General features: G+C 34.7%; 1 protein-coding gene across 1 annotated transcript in view; it reads right to left on the reverse strand.

Moving 5' to 3' along the window:
- The window catches only part of SLC9C2 (solute carrier family 9 member C2 (putative)), a 105,281-nt gene extending 83,317 nt beyond the window's left edge, over positions 1 to 21,964 (reverse strand). Inside the window, exons 1-7 of the mRNA XM_074308373.1 lie at positions 21,808 to 21,964; positions 20,912 to 21,094; positions 18,953 to 19,053; positions 10,659 to 10,787; positions 7,301 to 7,466; positions 3,906 to 4,022; positions 319 to 480 (exon numbers count right to left, since the gene is read on the reverse strand). Coding sequence (XP_074164474.1) covers positions 319 to 480; positions 3,906 to 4,022; positions 7,301 to 7,466; positions 10,659 to 10,787; positions 18,953 to 19,053; positions 20,912 to 21,029 — 793 coding nt within the window. The 5' untranslated portion in view covers positions 21,030 to 21,094; positions 21,808 to 21,964. The remainder of the gene's footprint in view (positions 1 to 318; positions 481 to 3,905; positions 4,023 to 7,300; positions 7,467 to 10,658; positions 10,788 to 18,952; positions 19,054 to 20,911; positions 21,095 to 21,807) is intronic.
- Positions 21,965 to 22,867: the final 903 nt, after the last annotated feature.

Genomic DNA, 22,867 nt, shown 5'->3' on the forward strand with positions numbered 1-22,867 from the left:
TTGGAGAGGGTGAATGTTCATTCTTTAGATAAGTCTTTAGATAACTTCTGTGATAACTTCCAACTCTGGTATTCTTTGATAACTTATAGGGAGTGGGGAATCAGAGAAGTTATAGGAAAAGTCAAAGAGAAGGAAATGAAAGGGAAATCTGTTAAGTAGCTGGGGTAGCAAAAGGATGAGATGAGGGGTTAAACCAAGATTATAATGGCAGAAGTATCACAAGAAAAAAGGAAAAATATAACAACTAGAAAATTATAGGAGAAAAAATAAATAATTCATTTCTATGTATAACACATGTCTTTTTTCCCCTTTTCTTACCAACATAGAAAGTCAAGTAAGCCATTGAGAAGCAAAGAATGACATTAGTTACTGTATCACCAAATATGTCTGTCAGCATGTATTGGGAAATTTTGGCAGTCAAGTATCCCAATATGATACTTCCCAAAATGTCTATACACACACTTCCTGCTGTGTATAATTCTGTTTAAAAAAAAAAGAAAGAAAATCAAGGTTGAAATGTAATTTTTCCATATTTCATAAGAAGTATCTATAACATCACCATACTTTTGGCTCTCTGTATGCTACTGTTTGACCATATTTGAAAAGGACTGGAGAGTTAGGGGATTTGGATCTAGTCCTGACTCAGTCATTAATTAACTGTAAGTGATTTAACCTTTTGGGGGTCTCAGTTTTCTTAACTGAGAAGCTAGGAGAGAGGCAACCTTAGAGAATAGCACACTAGATTTAGGGTAGGAAGATCTGGATTCAAAGACTTGCTCAGATACTTACTGTGTAATCTTGATGAAAGTAACATTATCTCTATGAGAATCAGTTTCCTCACTGGTAAAATTATGTAGTTGGACTAAGGTGCCTTTTGGTTCTAAAATCTAAAACCCATGATTCACAACTAAATGAACTCAGTGGTTCCGTTCTGTATCTAAAATACTAAAAATCTTTAAGTTTCTGTTTCCCCACAGGTATGTTCCTTTTCAGCAATCAAAGGGACAGAGAGATCAAGACAGACATTTTGTCAGTTCAAAATCATCAAATCATAGAGAAAGGACCTGAAAAAAGGAACTGTTCAATTAAATGTCTATCAAGTGCTCATTGTTTAATTCAAATATTTCTGAGTATGTGGCTAATCTAATACGGTCCTCTTCCTATCTCAGTGAATCATTGACAACTTTCACAGCTGACTCTTTTTTCCATGCAAAATATATTTTCATATTAGACATGTTGCAAAAAAAAACAAACAAAAAGAAAAACAAAACAAAACAAAAAATTAACAACAAAAGTATGCTTTGATCTGTGCCTCTCTAGAGGTAGTTACCATTTTCCATCCTAAGTCCTTTGGAAGTGTCTTGGATGATTGTGTTGATCAGAGTAGCCAAGTCTTTTGCAATTGATATCCTTACATATTACCATTTCTATGCATAGTATTCTGGTTTTGCTCCTGCATGAGTTCACTTTGTATCAGTTCATATACGTTTTCTCAAGTTTTTCTATAATAATCCTATTCATCATTTCTTATAGCACAATAGTATACCATCACAATTATTTATAATTTGTTCAGCCATTCATTATTTGATGGGCATCCCCTCAAATTTCCAATTCTTTGCCACCACAAAAATTTACTATAAATATTTTGCACATATAAGATTTTTTCCTTTTTCTTTATCTCTTTGGGGTATAGACCCAGTAGTGGTATTGCTGGGTCAAAGGGTATGTACAATTTGAAAGCCCTTTAAATATAGTTCCAAATTGTTTTCTAGAACATTGAGTCGGTTCACAACTCCACCAACAATGTACTAACATACCACTTTTTCAACATTCCTTCCAGCATTTATCCAATCTGGTACATGTGAAGTACCTCAGAGTTACATTAATTTGTAATTTTCTAATCAATAGTGATTAGAAATAAGATAAAAATAAAATCTTCATGTGATTATTAATAACTTTTATTTTTCTTATGAAAACCTCATGTTCATATCCTTTGCTCACTTATTAGTTGGGGAATGGTTCTTGTTTTTATAAATTTGTCTCTTTTCTCTATATAGTTGAGAAATTAGGCTTTTTATCAGAGAAACTTGCTGTAAAATTTTTTCCTACTTTCTTTCTAATTTTGTTTCCATTCTTTTTTATTGTGCAAACACTTTTTAATTTCAGGTAATCAAAAATTTCTGTTTTACTTCCTTTGATTCTCTCTATCTCTTGGTCATAAACTTTTTCCCAGTCCATGAATATGTTATGATTGAGGCACAAAGTTCTAAGCATCTTCAATTTATTGATAAAAAGTTTTTTTAGCTCCTAAGTAAGCAAAAAGATCCCAAATAAGGGCAGATGGATCATTTTTACAGACACAAGGAGCAATATCCTAAAGCAAAAAGGCAGCATCATAGATAGTGAAAAAAATATGATTGATCACATAGTATGAAGCATCACAGGCATGAGAAACAATGTTATTAGTTGGAAATTAGAAATGAAGAGCTAATAGCCCTTTCTTCATCTTGTTGCTATAGAAAACTCATTTGATGGTTTTTATCTGCATGACTAGTTAGTGTCACAGCAATAGCAGACCAGGTTTTCTTCAAAGACAGTCAGTGTTGCAAAGATAACTGACCAGACTCCCTGACATCTACCTGTAACCCTCAAGAACAACAGATTTCCTTGGTACAAATATTTATTTGAGAGAGGAAAGTTAAATTTTTGAATTTGACTCAAAGAAATGTGATTTAAACATCATATAGAATAGAAAATTGCAAAAATGGTGACTTATCAATTCTATTTTCTCTATGTGACAGGCAATTTTTCCTATGCTCCTCTGATTTACATATGAAATCACCTAGATCATTCATTCATTTTGACTTTATTGCATGAGAAGTTGGTCTATGCCTATTTTCTGTTAAACTGTTTTCCAGTTTTCCCAGAAATTTTGTCAAATAGTGAGCTCTTGCCCTCCATTACTTGGATCTTTGGGTTTATCAAGCACTTGATTATTATGGTCACTTACTACTTTGTCTTGGGTACCTAAACTATTTCACTATCCATTACTCTTTGTTAGCCATTACCAGATTGTTTCATGATTAAGGCTTTGTAATATATTTTTTTTATCTTTTGCTCTTCCAAATGAATTTTCTTACATCTATTCTAGCTTTACAAAATAATTACTAGGTAATTTGATTGGTAATGCGCTGAATAAGTAAATTAATTTAAATAGATCATCATTTTATTATATCGTCTCACAGTCAACTCTAAAAATGCAATGTAGATACATCATAGAAAAGAGTTATGAATATCATAAGGCAACTATCTACCCCAAATATCTCCCCTAGATACAAAACTTGATAAGTTGCCCAGTAAACCAGTTCACTCCAGAGTAAGACTGACAAAACTGGTCTGTGTGACTCTTTGCCCTTCTCTTATCTCATCTTATTCTCTTATCATACCTAGAGATTAATATAGACTTACCTCCAGGACCCCCTTGGGCATTGGTTCCAGGAACGTCCTACAATGAATATGGGAGGTACAGAAGGAGTCACCTACCCCGTTTGTACACAGAAAAACACACAGATAACCTTTTGGATGTGAAAGTAGTACAGTGTATGGATATGAAATTATGAAAAATAAAATTCAAATAATGTTTCAGACACTTATTAGTTATGTAAATCTGAGCAAGGCAATTATCCATTATCACTCTCAGTTTCTTCAAATGAAGGAGTTAAGACTAGATAGCTTTCACAATGCCTTCCAACTCTAATTCTGTACTTTAACCTAGTATGTCATTTTTTATTTGCCAAAAATCAAGCATAAAAAAGTCAATGACATTAAAGAACCTTGAATTGCATTTAGTTCTAGAATATCCTGGAATATGCCACATGAACACAATCAGAAACAAAAATTCCTACCTTTGAAAGCTAAACTCCATTTTCCAAAATTTCTAAAAGACCCAAAAATTACAACACTGAAACCACAGCTGATCAATGATTCTCCTCTAATAATATCAATTAATATTTTGGAAACACCTGAAAAAAAAAAAAGAAATCATGGTAAAGTGTATTAATTACAAGTAAATGTGATGCAAAAAAAAAAGTGGTAATGTGCAAATGAACAGATATTCAAATAGGAAAATATGTTAGGGAAATAAAGAAAAAATAAAATAGGAGTTAGAATTTTAAACACACTAAAATCAACAAATGATTGTATTTTATTAGTGCTTTTAGTTATGCAAAGGATTTTAAAAACATCATCTCATTTGAGCCTCAATTCAATTGAAAAAGCATTTATTAAGTACCTATAAGGAAATCAAATATTAGGGACAAAAAGACCAAAAAAAATCCCTCCCTCCAAGAAGCTTATATGCTCTCTCACAACAAGGAGGAAGGAGCCAGCATTTACTAATTACTATAAATATGGGCATTAATGGAATAATGTTCACTAAATATGACTCCAGCCCTAGCTACAAAGCCCACAAACTCAACTATAAGGGTTTACCTCTATCAAAAATAGCTCAACTATGTAGAGATAATTAGGAGCTAACATTCTAAAAGTGAGGGCAAATTAATATAATCTTTATTTAATGTTATTGACTTTTTAGTATACAATAATATATGTTGATAGTGTGTATAATGAATTAATATGAATAAATATCACTGTGATTTAGTGAATAGAAAGTTGTCTCAAACCAGGAAGACCTGGGTTTGAGACCACACACACACACACACTCACACACTCACACACATATATATACACACACTGGCTATTATATTATTATATCGTCTCATATTATATCGTACTGAGCCTAAGTAAGTAATCTCTTGGTGCTTCAGGCAATTTTCTAAAATGGTAAATTGCATCTGACTATCACTGTTGGATAGTTTCCTTACTAAGAAGTTCCCTATATAAATGAATTTAAAGGTTCAATCTCTATCCCTAATAAGAAATTCAACTTGGAAGGATAGAATTTGCAATTGTTGTTCAGTTGTGTCCAGCTCTTCATGACCCCATTTGGGGTTTTCTTGGCAGAGGTACTATAGTGGTTTGCCATTTCCTTCTTCAGCTCATTTTACAGATGAGAAATTGAGGCCAATAGGGTTAAAATACTTGTCCAGGATGACACAGCAGGGTCATAAAGCCAATAAGGCACAATTTTAAACAGGTCTTCTTGGCTTAAGATCACACAATGTACTCACTGCATCACCTACTTGCCCACAGGCTTCCCTATCCTCCTGCACTCCTGTTGTTGTTCATCCTTCATTTGCAAAAAGGACCAATGACATCAGGAAAGTGATGTCTTAACGTTCAAGTAAATTGCATTGAAGTGAAGCAGGGCTACAAAAAATCATCAGCCTTATTATTTCTTCCAAAGCCATCAGAGTCCAGTGGCAAGACAGGTCAGGACAACGGACGGCCCTATATACAGTAGGAGACCTTGGTCTTTTTAAGCTTAGGTACTTCCCAGGTCTCTATCTGAGGCAATGCCCATTCAGTAATTAAAGCCTAGGTAAGAACTGAGGCAAAAGATGATTTAGTTTGCCTTCATAAAGAATCGATATGGGAGGAAAAGAGTCAAAGTTTTTGACCAGAACAGAAACAATTGCTGTTTATACTCCTGCACTCAGCTCAAATCCCACCTTTGGTAGACTTTTCCCAGTATATCTACCCCTCTATCATCCAGGGCCTTTCCTCTGAAATTATCTCCCACTTAACTGTGTATAGTATTTGCATGTATAATTTTTCACATATTGTCTCCCTCCCCTATACGAATTTGAACTCCTTGAGGGTAAGGGACTCTTTTTAACTTTCTTCCTATCCATACCAATGCTTGACACACAATGCTTGTTGACTGATATTTTACAAAATTATTATAATAATGTAAATGAAAAATATGCTATGAACAAGGAAGCTAAATTCAGATAGGCTCAGTAAAAACAACAACAACAACAACAACAACAACAATGAAGCATCCAGTGAACAAATACACTTTCGGGACAAGAAAAAAAGATTACTAGAACAAAAATTATAGTCACTGTCAAATATAGTAACTATTTCTAGACTTGGAGAAAAGATGCTTGGATTCACATCAGAAACTTACTAGTTTGTGTACAATTAAACAAGTCCCTTAACTTTCTCAGCCTACAAAAATAGAATTAATAAGAGCACCTACTTCACAAGATTGTTGTAAGAATCAAAGAAAATAGAGTTGGTAAAGTGCTTTGCAAGCTTCAAAGCATTGCATAAATCCTAGCTATTATTTTTATTTTCTTTCTTTGTCAGAGGGGGAGATTCATTTTTAAAAGGGGTTGACTGATGTAGAGGCAAAAGGAATTAGTAAAACACATCTTTAAAGATTATCATATATATACTTGTCTACTTGTCTGTTGTGTTCTTCCATCTCTTTCCCCCAAGAAGATTATAAATTTAAGGCAGGGACCAGTTTTGCCTTTGTCTTTGTATCCCTAGCACCTAGCATACAGTAGATATTTAATAAATGCTTGTTAGAGAGCAGCAGGACTGATCATACATAAGGGACAAAGGAAATAATAGAGCTCATAAGACACCACAATTTTAAAAATCTCTTGCATAATTTTCTTAGAAACTAGTATAAATATTCTCACTTAGCACAGGAAGTGGGTATTGGACAGTTTTTATCTTAAAACAAAATAATCCTAATCTTATCTAATTGAAGGAAACCTCTACAAAAAAATTGGCTTAAATACTTATGAAGATGACATTTATATGCATGAAAATATAAAAATAAACTCTTCTCCTTTGTAGGCATCATATTGTACATAGTACAGGATTTAGACTCAACAAAACTCATCTTCTTGAGTTCAGATTTGACCTCAGACCCTTCCTACCCAATTTCTTCATCTGTAAAATGAGCTGGAGAAAGAAATGGAAAACATTCCAGTATTTTTGACCAAAAAAATTTCTGAAATAGGATCATGAAGAATCAGAAATTACTGACTGACAACAAAGGTGATACAATGGATAAAGCATCAGTCTTGGATTCAGAAAGTTCAAATTCAACCTTGGATATTAGTTGTATGACTTTGGATGAGTCATTTTTCCTGTTTCCTTATTTGTAAAATTAGGACACTCATAGCACTTACCTCTCAGAGTGGTTTTTAGGCTCAAATGAGATAATAATTGTAAAGTATTTAACAGCACCTGGCACATATAAAAGCTAGCTATTATTATTATTAAATATAAAATGCTGATTATTTTCTGGTAACTCAGAAGATTTTCAAGTGAATTGCTCAAGAAATTGAGGTAATAATAATTTTTTAATATAACATACCTATACTTTTCAAGGGATTCACGGACTGAAGAGGATCTGTGATACCAAGAGTAATACTAAGGAGTAGGCAAGATTGAATATCCCATTTGTACTGATTGAATTTTATAACAATGTATCCAATTAAAATGAAAGTTGCAACAATGCTTGTAATTCCAGTTATTAAGATCTGTGAAATCAAGTTATAATATATAATTAAACTTATTTTTTCAATAGTCAAACCTTAATTACCCATTTATATAATCACAGTTGCTATAGATATTTTTCAAAATTGCACTCTTGTCCAATTGTTTGCCTCTAGACCAGAAAATACTATTTTTAAATGAAATTATAACTTATTTCTAAGACTTCAAGAGATTTTTAAACATTACAACCTTTATGGAATAGTTTAACCATCTCCAGTGTCAATGTCAAAAATTGCCAAAATGTCAAATGTCATTGTCAATGTCAAAAAGATCTTAAAATGACATCTCAATTCCTAATGCTACAGGCTAAAAATTAATCTCCTCTTATGTTCCATGCTGATGATTGAAAAAAATCCTTACTCTATCCAGTTGTTGTTGTTGTTGTTGTTGTTATTCAGTCATTTCAGTCACATCCAAATCTTTGTGATCCCATCTGGGGTTTTCTTGGCAAAAGTACTGGAGTGGTTTGCCATTTTCTTCTCCAGTACATTTTACAATAGAAAACTGAAGCAAATTAGTTTAAGTGACTTGCTCAGGTCACACAGCTAGGAAGATGAGTCTCCCTGACTCTAGGTCTGGCTGCCCCTCTCTTTACCCTTCATTAATTGCAAAACAGATTTTCAATGGATAGAAGGCTTATTAGCAATGATAAAATTTCATGGAACTCCTCTGAAACACTGGAGCTGATGAATAGTATTTACCTTTATATACCAAATTCTAGGCATCAAAGTTAAAGTTGAAAATATTTGCTATGGAGCTATACTTATATAATAATCAAATAAATGTGGGTTTGCCAATCAAGGTACAATCAATGAAGCTCATTGGATAGAAATATGTATGCAATGTTAAGGTGGGAAACTATTGCATTTGCTTTCATTTTTTACTGCTATAGATCATTTGCCACATATTATACACATTATTCAATGTTTTATCTCTATTTTTCAGCATAAAAAATCAGCTTCTCTCCCACCATACTATCTGAGTCACCACTGTTTCTCTTGTGGAGTAACTAATGTAGCATGTAGAGAAGGCTAAGTGGTTGAAGGAAGAAGGTCAAGTGCATGGTCAAAGGCTGAAAGGAAACCATTAAGAAGCAGACAAATAATCTATTGCCAACCACCCTTCACTTTTGACACTATTCTTGGTTATGTCCTTCTGAAAGGAGACAAAGAACTTGAAATCTTGACCTTAGTCAGTTAAAGTCCTATATTCATCCCACCAATTGTGGTTTGTTTTTGTTGTTTAATTCTAACAACTCTTTTCCCTGAGTGCCCCCACTTAATTTTTATTCCTACATTTCTGTTTTCAGCACAGACGTATATAATCATTTAGAAAGGTCCAAATATTCCCAGAAAATAACAGCTGAGCCATTTACTAATGAAATCCAACTTTTTAAAAATCCAGTTTTGTGTCGCTTTTTTTCCTCTGAGAATCTACTATTTTCACAACTTTACAAATCTTCTGAATGTTGTCCTAAAGGAATATAGTGGACTCCTCGCTGTTTGCTTCCATCCTCTCCTATTTCCCTCCACCTCTCTAAAAAAACAGCATTTTTCTCAGCCTCAACTTAGCCCATTTCAGACCAGTGTGACCTCATCCTCTTCTGAATTCCTCTCCACATTCACTTGGAAGCACTGCCCTGAAATATGTTTTATATTAAGTTCTGCATTGCCATTTAATTCTTTATCTGTCTATGTTTGTATCTCATCAACTAAATTATAAACTCATAAGCAGAAATCTTGTTTACCATTTCTTTATATTTTTCACAGTGCTGAATATTTATTTAAAATATTAAATATTAATTGATCAATCCAGACAGTAAATGAAAATCATCTTGCCTTCAGGATTCCCTATTTTCATGATTCACTATAGAATAATTTTCCCATAGATCCTTTCAAAATGTTATTATTGAGTCTTGTTGTCTCTATATAGCACCTAGTTAATCTGCAGAAGTATAAGGTATATTTCATTGAAATGAGACAAATCATTTCCTTGATTTTCTGAAGTTAAATGAGACTGAACAAAGATTAATGAAGCAAATTGCTAGCTCAGTCTTCATAGATTTTTAACATCATTGATTTCACATGAAAGAATTCTAACCACAAAATACAATTTTCAAAGAGAAAAATATACTGGGAAGTATATTAGATCATTGTTGGAGTTAATATTAATCCAAATAATAAAATATTTCATTAAATTGAAATATCTTTCTCTAGAGGTCTTGGTTTGTTTCTTTGTTTTACTGGATCTGTGATTCCATTGGGACACAGAACTTCTAGTACTAAAGCTTCCCCTACCAATGAAGATGAACTCAACATAATCTTAGAGAATGACTGAGGCACTGAGATCTGCCCAGGCCAGTAATGTGACAAAAGAAGAAACTGAAGTCGGGGCTTCTTGACTCTAAGGCTGGCTCTCTTCTTTCTACTCCAGAGACAACCAGTCTAATTAGAAAAACATGAATAGACAAATGGCTTCCTCCAAAAAAAATTCAATAAAGTTATTCAGAAAGTAATGGCTTTTTGTTGTTGTTTTAGAGACATTCGGGGTTCAGTGACTTGCCTAGGATTACACAGCTAATATATGTTTGAAGCCAGATTTAAACTCTGGTTCTCCCAACTCCAGAACCAATGCTTTATCCATTGTGCCACTTAACTATTCCTAGTTGATTACTTATTTAAGTAAAATCTCCTCCCTTTCTTTCCCCACATTTGTGTTACTTGGTTACTCATTAGCACCTTCATAAGAGAGGGGGATAGAAATGGGAAAAGGGATGAGAACCAAATTAGTCCATCTGATTATGCATAAATAGTTATGACCACAGTGTGTTCACATGAAAGAAGGAGCTGTACTTTATAGGTAAAGCAGAATTACAGTAGTTCAAAAGAAATGTGAGATTTGTTCATATAAACCATTTGTGCCTGACCTATGGTAGAACATTCCAAGCTCACACTGGTCCAGTTAGGAATACATTCTACCTTGACTCCCAACACAGTGATATCATTTTGGTTCTTCAAAAGCAAAAGACAACAACCAATCAAGTAGTTAATGGAGAGAAAGTAGATTGAAATAAATGTTATTTGTAGATCATGTATCACTGAGTTTCTTATCATCCATGTCCTCCATTAACACATATAATCAAAGGGTAACAAGTTTAATTTGAAAATAGTTCTTACCTGCCAAAACATGTGCTTGAGTATATAAAAGTCCATTTCTAAAGCAGCCATAAAGGTCATTATCGGTATGAAAGTATTTAAGAACACATAATTATTTGTTTTTATAAGAGGGTGTATAAGTAGTTGCATCTGATGAAACAAAAAAGGAAAGAAAAAGTTCATATATTGCTAGTTGGGAGTATTAAAATACTACTTTATACACTTTAGCCAATAGAAATTTTAAAGTGTTTTCTCAACATGGAAGGGAGGTGTCTCAAGGTAGTAAGGACTCCTCCAATTGCACAAATACAACTAAATTATGACAGACTCAGGGGATGCTTGAGGCACTCCAAATTTAAGAGACTTGCTAAGATTCATACAACTAGACAGCTTTAGAGAGACTGATTGGAGTTCAGCAATCTATCCATTATCCCAATTTGCCTCTAATTAGTGAATGACATCACAAAGCAAAAATCACAATAGATAGCTAATGTGTATATAGCAATTTAAGCCAAGGTTTTACAAACATTATCTCATTTTATTCTCCCACCAACCCTAGAAGATAAGTGCTATGATATTCCTGATTTTACAGATGACAAATCTGAGATGGATAGAGGTTAAGTGGCTAATAAGCTAATTAGTGTTCAAAACCTAATTTGAACTCATGAAAATTTTGAAAGATGAAAAAAACTAGTCAATAGATTCAGATTGTGTCTGGAGCAGGCATCTTGGTCAATTGCAAAATTAAATGGAAAGTTGGGCAATTAACTTGTGAATCCAGGACCACATTTCTAACTAGTCTAGCTGACTCATAATGACTCGTTTTATTTTTCCAAAATAGTTGAAGGATGGTCTTCATTTGCCAGAAGTTTTTCTAGTTCTGGTCTTGTCATTAGCTAGCTCTACACTGCTTTTAGTATAAGATAACTATAATCAAAACCTCTCTCTGAAACTTATGAATCTATCAAATAGTTACTATTGCCAATTGACAATCACAACTTCATGAAATTTATGTGAAAATTAGGATTATCACAAGAGAAATGAATATGCATATGGAACTCAAATACTTACCATCCATATATAATCTATAAATTTGTGATGCAAACATCACAGGTCGGGATTGGGGAGAGGCTTTATACTTAACACATTCAGGGTCTCCTGCATTCTCTGGTGCAATGTTTTTGGAAAATATGACAACTCAAAAAGACTAGTTCAGGGAAACCCATAGCATTTCTTAATGCTATTTATCAAAGCTACCTGTGCCTAAGTATCCTTATTCAAAAAATGAGGATGATAATATTTGCATTACCTGTCTCAAAGGATTGTAGAGAAGAAAGCACTTTGCAAATCAAATTGTACAGGGGTTCTTAATCTTAGGTAAAAGGTGTAACATATTCTTTTATACATAATGTATTCAGTATATCATAACATTAGGTAACTGAGCTACCATTAATTGCAATTATTACTATTATGGGACATACATAATAGTATTATCTTCACATAAGAATATTATAAATGGACTTTGCAACATTTGAAAAAATTGTTTCTCTTTTTAAAATGTAAGTTAAAATAAAATAACCAAAACCCAAAAGATCTTCAAAAGCAGTCTTTCAGAATTTGAAAAGAAATGTACTGCCTTAAAAATAACTGGCTCATTTTAGTGCTGGCCAACTATCATTATCAGAAAATTTAGTTTCAAGTTCTCTAATTCTATTACTTTATTAAAATATTTGTCTTTTGTTTATTGTGTTTTTGCATCTGAATAACTGTGGCCATCTTACCCCTTGTCTGAAAAAAGAAGGAAAAGCAGGATAACTCATATGTTCTTAAAGAGCTTAGATATGTCTTGGAATAGAATTTAGCCCCCTCCTCTATGAACTGAGAGAGGAAGTTCAGTTATGATGGAATGATTTTATCCCTTGAGAATGTGAGAATAGGGGGCAGCTAGGTGGCACAGTGGACAGAGCACCAGCCTTGAATTCAGGAGGACCTGAGTTCAAATTTGGTCTCAGACACTTAACACTTCCTAACTGTGTGACCCTGGGCAAGTCACTTAACCCCATTCTCAGGAAAAAAGAAAGAAAGAAAAAAAAAAAGAGAGAGAGAGAATGTGAGAATATAAAGAGGCCAAAAAAGAGTCTCCTTTTTCCTCTTCACTTAAAGAACACAATGATGAAGATGATGATAGTTTATAATGATATAGCACTCACAAAGGCTCTACATTATTTCATTTTCATCTATCCTCATAGTATATATAAAAACACCTTTTCACGAGAATGCTTACTTGACAGTTCCCACTTAATATACATCTGGGTCACATATAATAACAATGTTGAAAATTAGAAAGTCCATAATTTATCCATTTGCTCATAGAGAAAAATTAAATCCCTTATTCCAACACTTACTATAATGTCTGGTTCATATTAGAAATCTAATAAATGCTTACTGAATGACTGGTTCAATTAAATCATAAAATATTTCTTAAGCACAATCATTAGATTATAAACTCCTTGAAAAGGGGGGATTTTTGCCTTTTTTTTATATTCCCAGAGAGGACATGGACATGAATCTCACAGGATGGGTAGGTATGAATGGACTCTGTGGTAAGAAAATATATCCCAGTGAGATCACAGAATTTTTTGGATTCCTGGAGTATTCTTTCATGGGTGCTATGTGGCTGTGGATCATAATACAACAATTTCCAAAGGATTAATTTGCAGGTTACAAGGAAGGCGATGGAGAGTTATATATATTAGAAGTAAATAGGTTGCCACATTTTAGACACACACACACACACACATGAAAAAAGGAACATCAATGAAGTTTTAAAACAACATACAGAGTACACACACACACACACACACACACACACACACACACACACACACCCACACACCAAAGCACAGACAAATGAGATAGCCTAAAATATTGTCCAATATTCATTGTGTCTCAACTTTCTCCCCAATATGGATTATTTTATGTATAGCAAGATTTCCCTACAGACTTTTTCTAGATTCATCACTTTTATAAGTTTTATTATGCAATATAAATTCTCTCATGTAGAATGAGCTACTCTAAGTCTTTTCTACTTTAATCACTTTTCTGTGAGTCTTATGTCACTTAATATATGAGCTGCACCTGAAGCCTTTCCCATGCTCATTCCACTCAAAATATTTCTCATCAGGAAGAATGAGTTTATGAATTTGAAGGAGTACAAGCTTTTCCATCCTCATTATATGTATAAGATTTCTTTCTAGTATGAATTTCCTGATGTTTAGATAGTCATTCTTTTGAAGGCTTTCTCACATTCATGACATTCAAAGGGTTTCTCACCTTTATGAATGTATTACATGAAAAATTCCTTCTGCCTGAAGACTCTCCTACATTCTCATTACATGTATAGGATTTTCAGAATTCATTTTCCAGTGTCATCTAAGGGATGACCTCTGCCTGAAGATATTCATTACATTTATGAGGTTTCTCTCCAGTATGAATTCTTTGATATTCAGATAGGTATAACTCACTGATAAAGGGTTGCCCACATTCATTACATTTATCAAGAGGATGTCTCTCCAATATGAATGTTTGTTGTACAACAAGGTATGTGATGATGTCAAAGGCCTTGCCTTATTTATATTCAGAGTGTATATTCCTTGAGCACATGGTCTATAGTAATGAATGGTAAGTAAAGGGCTTCTTATAATTATTATATTTACAAACTTTATTTCCCAAGGTGATTGTATTATATTTAATTAGTTCCAAAGATTGCTTAAAGTTTTTCCAAATATAGCATATTTATAGAAACAGTTGTTTGTAGAAACTCTCTGCTATAGAATGTAGATCTCAGACTAATGTTTCTTCCAAAAGTATTATATTCATGAATATTTAATCTATTAATAATTATTCTGTGAATGCCTTTTTTGGTTTAGTTTTCTGTGTAGTCTTCCTTTTCTGTTTCTTTGACTTGAGATTACAACCCCAAGCTTCTCCTAATCCAGAATCCTAGGGACAATGCCTTGTGATTCTCTCCTGAAGAGATATTTTCCTAGAGATAACCAGCTTTGTCCCTAAATCCTTGGTTTCACAATTGGTCTGAAATAAATGGAATCTCGTTACTTGCTTCCTGGGGCTTCTCCTGCTAGAAGATCTGGTGCTTTTCTTGTCTCCAAATTGTTTGGAAGCGGGAAAGCCTATAGTTACAAAGTTCTCATACTGATCCTTCTGAGGAGGTTCCAACAGTCTGTTCTTTGAAGGTCAGCTATTTCTCCAATCTGGCTGTCAGGAACTCAAAAGTCATTATCTCCTCTTTCTCCTTCTCAATTCTCAGCCCCTTGGATCCTCAGATATCTGTATTCACACTCACCCAACACACACCTCCACTCATCCACACCCACTTAGCCCCTCTCATGCTGACACAAAGGTCCAATTTAGCAAGAATGGCAGCCCGGCTCCAACTGACACAAAAGTTCAACAATAAGAGCGAGCAGCCACCAGTCTTTTAAAAGCAAACATCAAACAATCCTAGGTCACTGTTCTTTTGTAATCAATAGATTATATCACAGCCCTGGAATAGGGAAGAGTTGGTAAGGAAAGTGATACATGGAGCTGTATACTAATGGTAGAGTTGGGATTGGATCGAGAACCTATGAGGAGGAATAATTGGGTTCTGGTCCAACCTCAACCTGTAATATTTTGTCTGACTTTGGGCGAGTGATAATCTAATCTCTATAAAATATTTGTATCTTATCTATATAAAATAAGAGGGCTGGATACATTCTAGGCAGGTCTCCACTTTTATGGAACAACATATTCTGGCAATCATGATATTAATTGGGGAGGACAATCTTGGTAACTGCTGGATAATATGACACTAGTGAAAATAACAGGGAAAATGAAATATTTTGTGCTTCAATCACCCACAAAAAGGAGATCATTCAGGATTGGCAAGCAGATGCCAAGAACCAATAGGGACAAGAAAGAACCAGTTAGGTTGAAATGAGGGTCCTCACAAGTTGGAGGCAACTGAAGAGGACTTTGGTTAACTGCTTCTACTATCCATGGTTCAGGAATGTTTTTTTTTTTGCTAAACCATATTGTGGTCTACAAAACTTCCAGGGATCCTGGAATCCAAAAGCACCTGAATTTGGAATGTGTAATTGTTGCCAGAAATGAAGGAAGGTAGAATCCAGAATCTGTGGTATATAGAGCTGCTTTAGTCCCTGGTAATAAAAGCTGGGAGGTTCAAGGAAGGCTTCATTACTGTGGAATGTTGGCTGTTATCTCCTCTCTTATTCCATGGCAAAGAAGCACCTAAACTGATGTAATACCAATAGAGACCCTCACAGAGAAATGACAGAAGCACCTCAGCAGAGGTCACTATATGAACTCATTGGAGTATTATAACTCTATGATGATATATGATAATTTAGATAGTTTAGATAAAGGTTTGCAAAGCATTTATCTGACTTGGTCCTCACCACAATCCTATGAGGTAGGTACAATTATCCCCATTTTACAGAGAAGAAAACTGAAAAAAAAAAACTGAAATTCACAGAAATTAAAGTGACAAGTTCCAGTCACAAAGCTCATAAGTGTTCAAAGAAGGATTTGAATTCAGGTTCACTTAATTCCACATTCAACACTCCATTATCACAGCTAGCTATTTTTATTATCTTATACTTTTGGCTAAAGCAACAAGATTGTTGCTGGCCAGATCTTTTCATAGGGTATCTGGGAGATAAAGACTAGGCAAGCAAGAAAGCTGCTAAATGTAAGTTCCCCTTGAAGGAATTTTGGGGAAATTATTTTCCAGGCATGTAGAAAATAAGATAACAGTCAATCAGAAAGTCTTTTCAACAAGACTTCTAGGAGCAATAGGCCAAATGAAAAAAGGATTTTGTCAAGGAAGTTCAAAGCAGAATAAAGCTGTTTAGGAATACTATTGCATGCCACCAAAAGGATTGAATAATTGACAAATAGAATAGCTGGTTATTTCTTTATTCTCAAAGATGACCAAATATAACATCACTATGTTAGCGTCGAGTTGCAGTTTGTCCAACTGTGGCTGAGCAGTCGAATATGAACTTGGAATATTCTGCCACAGGTCAGACACAAATAGTCCTTATGGACATTTGGGGTGGATTCTCTAAATTTGCTTTTTTTTTTTTTTTGAGCTAATTCAATTCTGCTTTGCTCATAGAGCACAGCACCTTCTCTGATGAGATCACACCATGCTGGGCAATTCTATGCAAGTATCTTCTGTGTCACACAATCAATTCTAAAGTTTTTAAGACTTTCATAGTATCCTTGTATCACTTTTTCTGACCACCATGTGAGCATTTGTCCTGTGGGAATTTTCCACAAGGTTTTCAGCTATAATGTGGGGGGAATAGAATAGTCAGGGGCTATAAGCACCTACTCTGTGCCAGCTTTGTGGAAGGTACTGAGGATACAAATGCAAAATATTATATGCTGTGGGACATGAAATTTATATACATAGAAATATATGCCTCCTTCCCCCCAAGACAAAAATTATAATAATACAAGGTAATTTGGGGAAGGGGAAGGCACCAGGAAGCAATAATATTAGGAAGGCTTCTTGTAGACTAAACTGAACCTTGAAAAAAAATTGTGCACTCCAAGAAGCAGAAGGGAATTGGGGAATACATTCTTAGCTTGGAGACCAAATGCAAAGATAGGGGAGAAAAGAGATAACGTGTTATATACAGTGAACAGCAAGGCCAGTTTAATTGAAATATACAAAGTGTGAAGAGCAGTAATGTCTTCTAAGTCTGGAAAGTTAGGCTGAAGACACAGTGAGAATTTTATATGTGATACTGAGGGTAATAGGCAGTCACTAAAGTTTAAGGAATAACATGGTCTAATAGACTCCAGGAAAATCATCTGGCGAGCTGCATGAAGGATAGGACATATGGACTGTGCATATCATGTTTTGCACTTCTCTCATAGGATATGAATCTGTTTTTATGGACCAAGTGGCCCTGATTTCCACTGGATGGTATATATAGTGCAAAAGAAGGGGAACCAGATGACACTAAGTCCCTCGCATTTAAAGTTTGGCAGTCAAGAAATGTAAAAAAATGGGCAGAACAAAAAACAAGGGGAGCTTTTTTTAAAGTGATATCTGTACATGTTTATAGACAAAGGAAAATGAACCAGTGTAGGAAGAGAAAAGATAAATTATATATAGTGGAGAAGCCAAGGAACCCAAAACAGAACAGGCCCTAATCTTCTCTAGTCCCTATTTTCCTCTTATTTACAAAATGTTTTCCCACTTTTGAAAATATTTTAAATATGAAATACAAATTTTCTTTTTTTAAGTGAAAATACTATGTTGTGATCCATACTCAGTCCCCATAGTCCTTTCTCTGAGTGCAGATGGCTGTCTCATCACAAGACCATTGGAACTGACCTGAATCACCTCATTGTTGAAAAGAGCCATGTCCGGGGGGCAGCTAGGTGGCGCAGTGGATAGAGCCACCAGCCTTGAATTCAGGAGGACCCGAGTTCAAATTTGGTCTCAGACACTTAACACTTCCTGGCTATGTGACCCTGGGCAAGTCACTTAACCCCAACCTCAGGAAAAAAAAAAGAAAAGAGCCACGTCCATCAGAATTGATAATTGTAAAGTCTTGTTGTTGCCATGTACAATGATCTCCTGGTTCTGCTCATGTCACTTAGCATCAGTTCATGTAAGTCTCTCCAGGGCTCTCTACAATCATCCTGGTAATAATCATTTCTTACAGAACAATAGTATTCCCGTAACATCATATACCATAACTTATTCAGCCATCCTCCAACTGCTAGGCAATCACGCAGTTTTCAGTTTCTAGCCACTACAAAAAGGGCTGCCACAAACAGTTTTGCACATCTAGGTCCTTTTCCTTCCTTTAAGATCTCTTTGGGATAGAAGCCCAGAAGAAACACTGCTGGATTAAAGGGTATGCACAGTTTGATAGCTCTTTGAGCATGGTTCCAAATTGCTCTCCAGAATGGCTGGATTCATTCACAACTCCACTAACAAAGTATTAGTGTCCCAGTTTTCCCACATCCCCTCCAATATTCACCACCATCTTTTTTCTGTAATTTTAATCAACATAAATTTTAGCCAAACATAAATATTGTATCATATATTCAAAATAGGAAAAAAAAAACCTGTTTTGCCAGAATTAAGAACATGGTTTTGCTTTTTTTAAAAGCCATTTTAATTTATAAAAAAATACCATTTGGGTTTAGTTTACTTATTCCATTTAACTTATTTTCACCTCATTCTCTTAACTTATTTTCTGTAATACCTGATTAAATTCCCGGCCCAGGAGTCCTATGCCAAGTCCCAAAAGAGAAAGAACTGTCAGGATAGCTGGTTCATAATTCTTAAATATAATCCTCAACATTCCTAAAGAAAACAAAGAAGCAACCTAATTCAAAATAGTTAACCAAAATTATATTGTCTCCCACTGGTTCTCTCATTTGAAATCTCATTACTGATATCAATAACACATGTTAGTGGTCTAAATCTTAGAAGGGCAAGACTCTCTCCTTAATACCAACAAAAATAAGCAACTCCATACTCAAAAAATGGATATTATGCACTTCTATGTGTATGGATCTGATTGCAAAAAAAATGTAAGTGGGAATATATGCTTCTTTTCTGTGGTTATGTCTCATTCCAAATATTGATTTCTTCTCTGTATTTATTTAGACTTTGTTGATATTCTTTTCTTTACCCATGGTTGTTCAGTCTTTTTTCAATTATGTCCAACTTTTTTTGATCCTATTGGAGGTTTTATTGGCAAAGACACTGGAGTGAGTTGCCATTTCCTACTCCCACTCACTTTACAGATGAGGAAACTGAGGCAAACAGGATTAAGTGATTTGCCCAGCATTATATAGCTAGTAAGGGACTGAGATCAGATTTAAACTTAGGTGTTCTTCACTCCAGGCCTAGTACTGTGCCTAGTTCACCACCTAGCTGCCTTCATTCTATCTTCAGTTAATACTTATTTAGCACCTGAGTCATAGTTACATATAGGCTATGATTCTACTTAAGTCAAGCAAAATCTCAAGGAAAGGAACTTAAAAAAAAACACTAGAGAAAAAAAAAGGTGGGCTGAGAAACTTTTGTCTGTAATAAAGTTAGTAAACGTAAACTTTGAATGTTTACATGTATCTTCTTAATTAAAAATCTCAGACTAAGCTACATTTGTAGAATTCATTCTTATCAGAAAGAATGTAAATGGCATAATTTTATTAATTTCTGTCTCAGTTCACAATTTTAGATATACATGAAACCCCTATTACTTATGCTGCCATGAAGAAACAGCATGGCCTAGTAGAAATGACTAAATTTGGCACTGGATGACCTGGATTCAAATGTCAGCTGTGCCATTTAATCTGTGATCATGAGCAAATCATTTCCTTTCTCAAGAGTTCATTTCCTCTCGTAAAATGATGAGATTGGACTAGATAATCTTTGTATTTCTTTCTGATTCTCAAACCTCCAGAGTCATCATCACAATGCTATGTCTACTTTTGTTTCTGTCCAGTACACATGGGGAATTTTAAAAAGTCAAAAAAAGATTTATTGATTACCAGCAAAGTTCAAGCCAAAGGATTTTTTGTCTGTGGCCTTTTCCCTACAAGGGTATAGAAATTGTGGCCTCAGTAGAATATTATGGGGATGAGAGGGACAATATTCAGGGAACAATGAAAACTCTGAAGCAAGTACCAAATGAGAGAAAGAACTCATTTGGACTCCTATTTCCTTTCAATCAGTATTAATCAGTTTGATACTTTACATAAAGCATATGGGAATAGGTAAAGTCTTACAGTGAGCTTTTAACTTTAATGTAGTATTCACTACTTATTTATCAAGTTATAAGGCCCATTTGCACAAGCATGAAAATGCTGACAAAGATATATCTATCCCAATTTGCTCAAATTTCATGTCCAAACTCAGAATGGGGTAGAATCCCTTGATGCTTTGGAAAGTCCCCTAATTTGTTTTTGTAACTTCAGACCATTCTCCCTTGTCCACAATAATCAGATGACCATTTTATGACCCTCTTATGACTATTTAGTCAGTGGAGAGGACATCTAATTTTATTGAGCATCTACTATGCACAAGGTAAGAGGTAGTATAGTGATTAAAGCCTACATGCCTTATATAGTGTGGTTTAATTGCTTTGGTTGGGTGCAGGGGGAAAGATTTGGGGTCTTGAAAAGGGAGTGGGTTAAAGAACCAAGTGACCTACCTGACACAAAAATGATGCAAAATATCAGCAGCATAAAATGTGGATAGTATGAATACTCTATATCTGGCCTCCCACAGAGTAAATCGGGATTCAGAATATTCTTGAGGGATTTATTCATTTCTCCCTCTGTTTTTCCAGTCCCAATTCGAAATCTGATATAACCAGTCACTGTAACTCTACTCCCTGTATATAGCAGAAAAATGAAAATTAGAATTTCCAGGGCCAGTCTCAAGTTTTCCTTCTCATACTCACACCATATGAACTCTTCTTACAAATCACACATGTATGGAGATGAACACCCTTCTTCTATCTTCTATTTCATTTCCACCTTCAAGAACTCTTGAAAAACACCCAAATTAGTGTTTGAATGAAGAGGGACTTCCTTTGGCATCTTTAATTCCCCTCTCCTACTTATGAATGTACAAAATCCTCAAGAGTTAAATCTTTCCTGTCCCTCCCTCATTCCCAACTTCTTCTTCCCTTCCTTATTTCCTTCCCTTTTCCTCCTAAGACGCTCTTGGGGAACAGTCAAGAAGGTGGAAAGAGTCATGATAAGGATAGGATTGAAAGAATGGGGAGAATTAAGGGGAAGGGGAAAAAATCACTTTATTTTTCCTGATATCAAGCTATGATCTTAAAAGACCAATAATATCCTAAAGTATTGTCCAAAAAAAAAAAAACTTTTAAAAGGCATTGTCATGAGTAGCCAAAATTTTCTAATTGTTTAGTCACAAGCCACAGAAGCCAGGAGACAAAACAGACCATAGCATTTAGCATTAACAGCATTTAGTCATGTCAGCTCTTCAAGTGACACTTAAGATTCCAACCATCCTCAGTCCCTCATTTCTTCCCACCTTCACTCACCAGAATTTTCTTTTATCCCTACCCTTCACTACCTTTCTCTGATTGATCTACCAAGATCACCAATATTTCCTTCTGATTCCAAAGTAACTCGGGTTTGAAACAAAGTGAAGACCAGTCAACAGCACAAGAAGAGAAGAGAAGCTCCACAAGGTCAGTTAACCACAGCTTGGTGGCCAACTGACCAGCTTGAAGGTGGTCATCCCCTTGCCTCTCATTGGTTGCTCACCTACCACTCTCCACTCTCATTGGCTCCATGTGCTGTCCCTAACACCAGTCCATAAGAACTTTGGAAGTCAAACTCCAGAGAAACATTTGTATTCATTTCTCTTATCAAGCAAGCTTGACCCATCTGAACCTGAATTCACAAACCGTAGTTTCATGGATGTGAAACTGGGGGGATTGTAGAGATCTTCCAGTCTGGTCCCACCATTTTACAAATGAGATGAAGAGATGAATCAATTTCCTCAAATTTACACAGCTAGTTGCCATGTCAGGATTCACACCTGCATCCCCAATCTCTAACCCAGTCCTTTGGATTTATAATAAATACAATTGAAGATAATTATAAACCTCTGTAAATCTGGCTACTCTTCTCCTTCTTCAGTCCTTTCCCCAAACATCCTTCCATCCTACTAGAAACTCATTTTCACCCAAAAATGCCTCCTTTATAGCCATCTTCCTAATCCACTTTCATCTCTTCCTCATTGTTATGCATGGATGTATGATGTGTAACTGATACATACATTTATATACCTATTTATGTTCACATAAAGATGTTTGTCTTGTATATAGATACATGAATGTAAATACATGTATATATAAAATGTATTGGGTATGCATACATGGGCATATATATGTATATATATATATATATACACATACAGATATATATTATATTGTACATACAAATAAAAAATATGCCTACATGTGTGCATGTATGCACATCTTGGATACATCTGTGTACACATCTTGGATAATGAATATATACATATCCAATATGCATATCAAAGACATGTATATATGTTTGTTGTATATGTGCATATATGTAACATATATAATGTATTGGGTGTGCATATGTGGACATATATGTAC

Source organism: Sminthopsis crassicaudata, chromosome 4 (genome assembly GCF_048593235.1).
Source record: "Sminthopsis crassicaudata isolate SCR6 chromosome 4, ASM4859323v1, whole genome shotgun sequence".
In the NCBI taxonomy this organism is placed as follows: domain Eukaryota; kingdom Metazoa; phylum Chordata; class Mammalia; order Dasyuromorphia; family Dasyuridae; genus Sminthopsis; species Sminthopsis crassicaudata.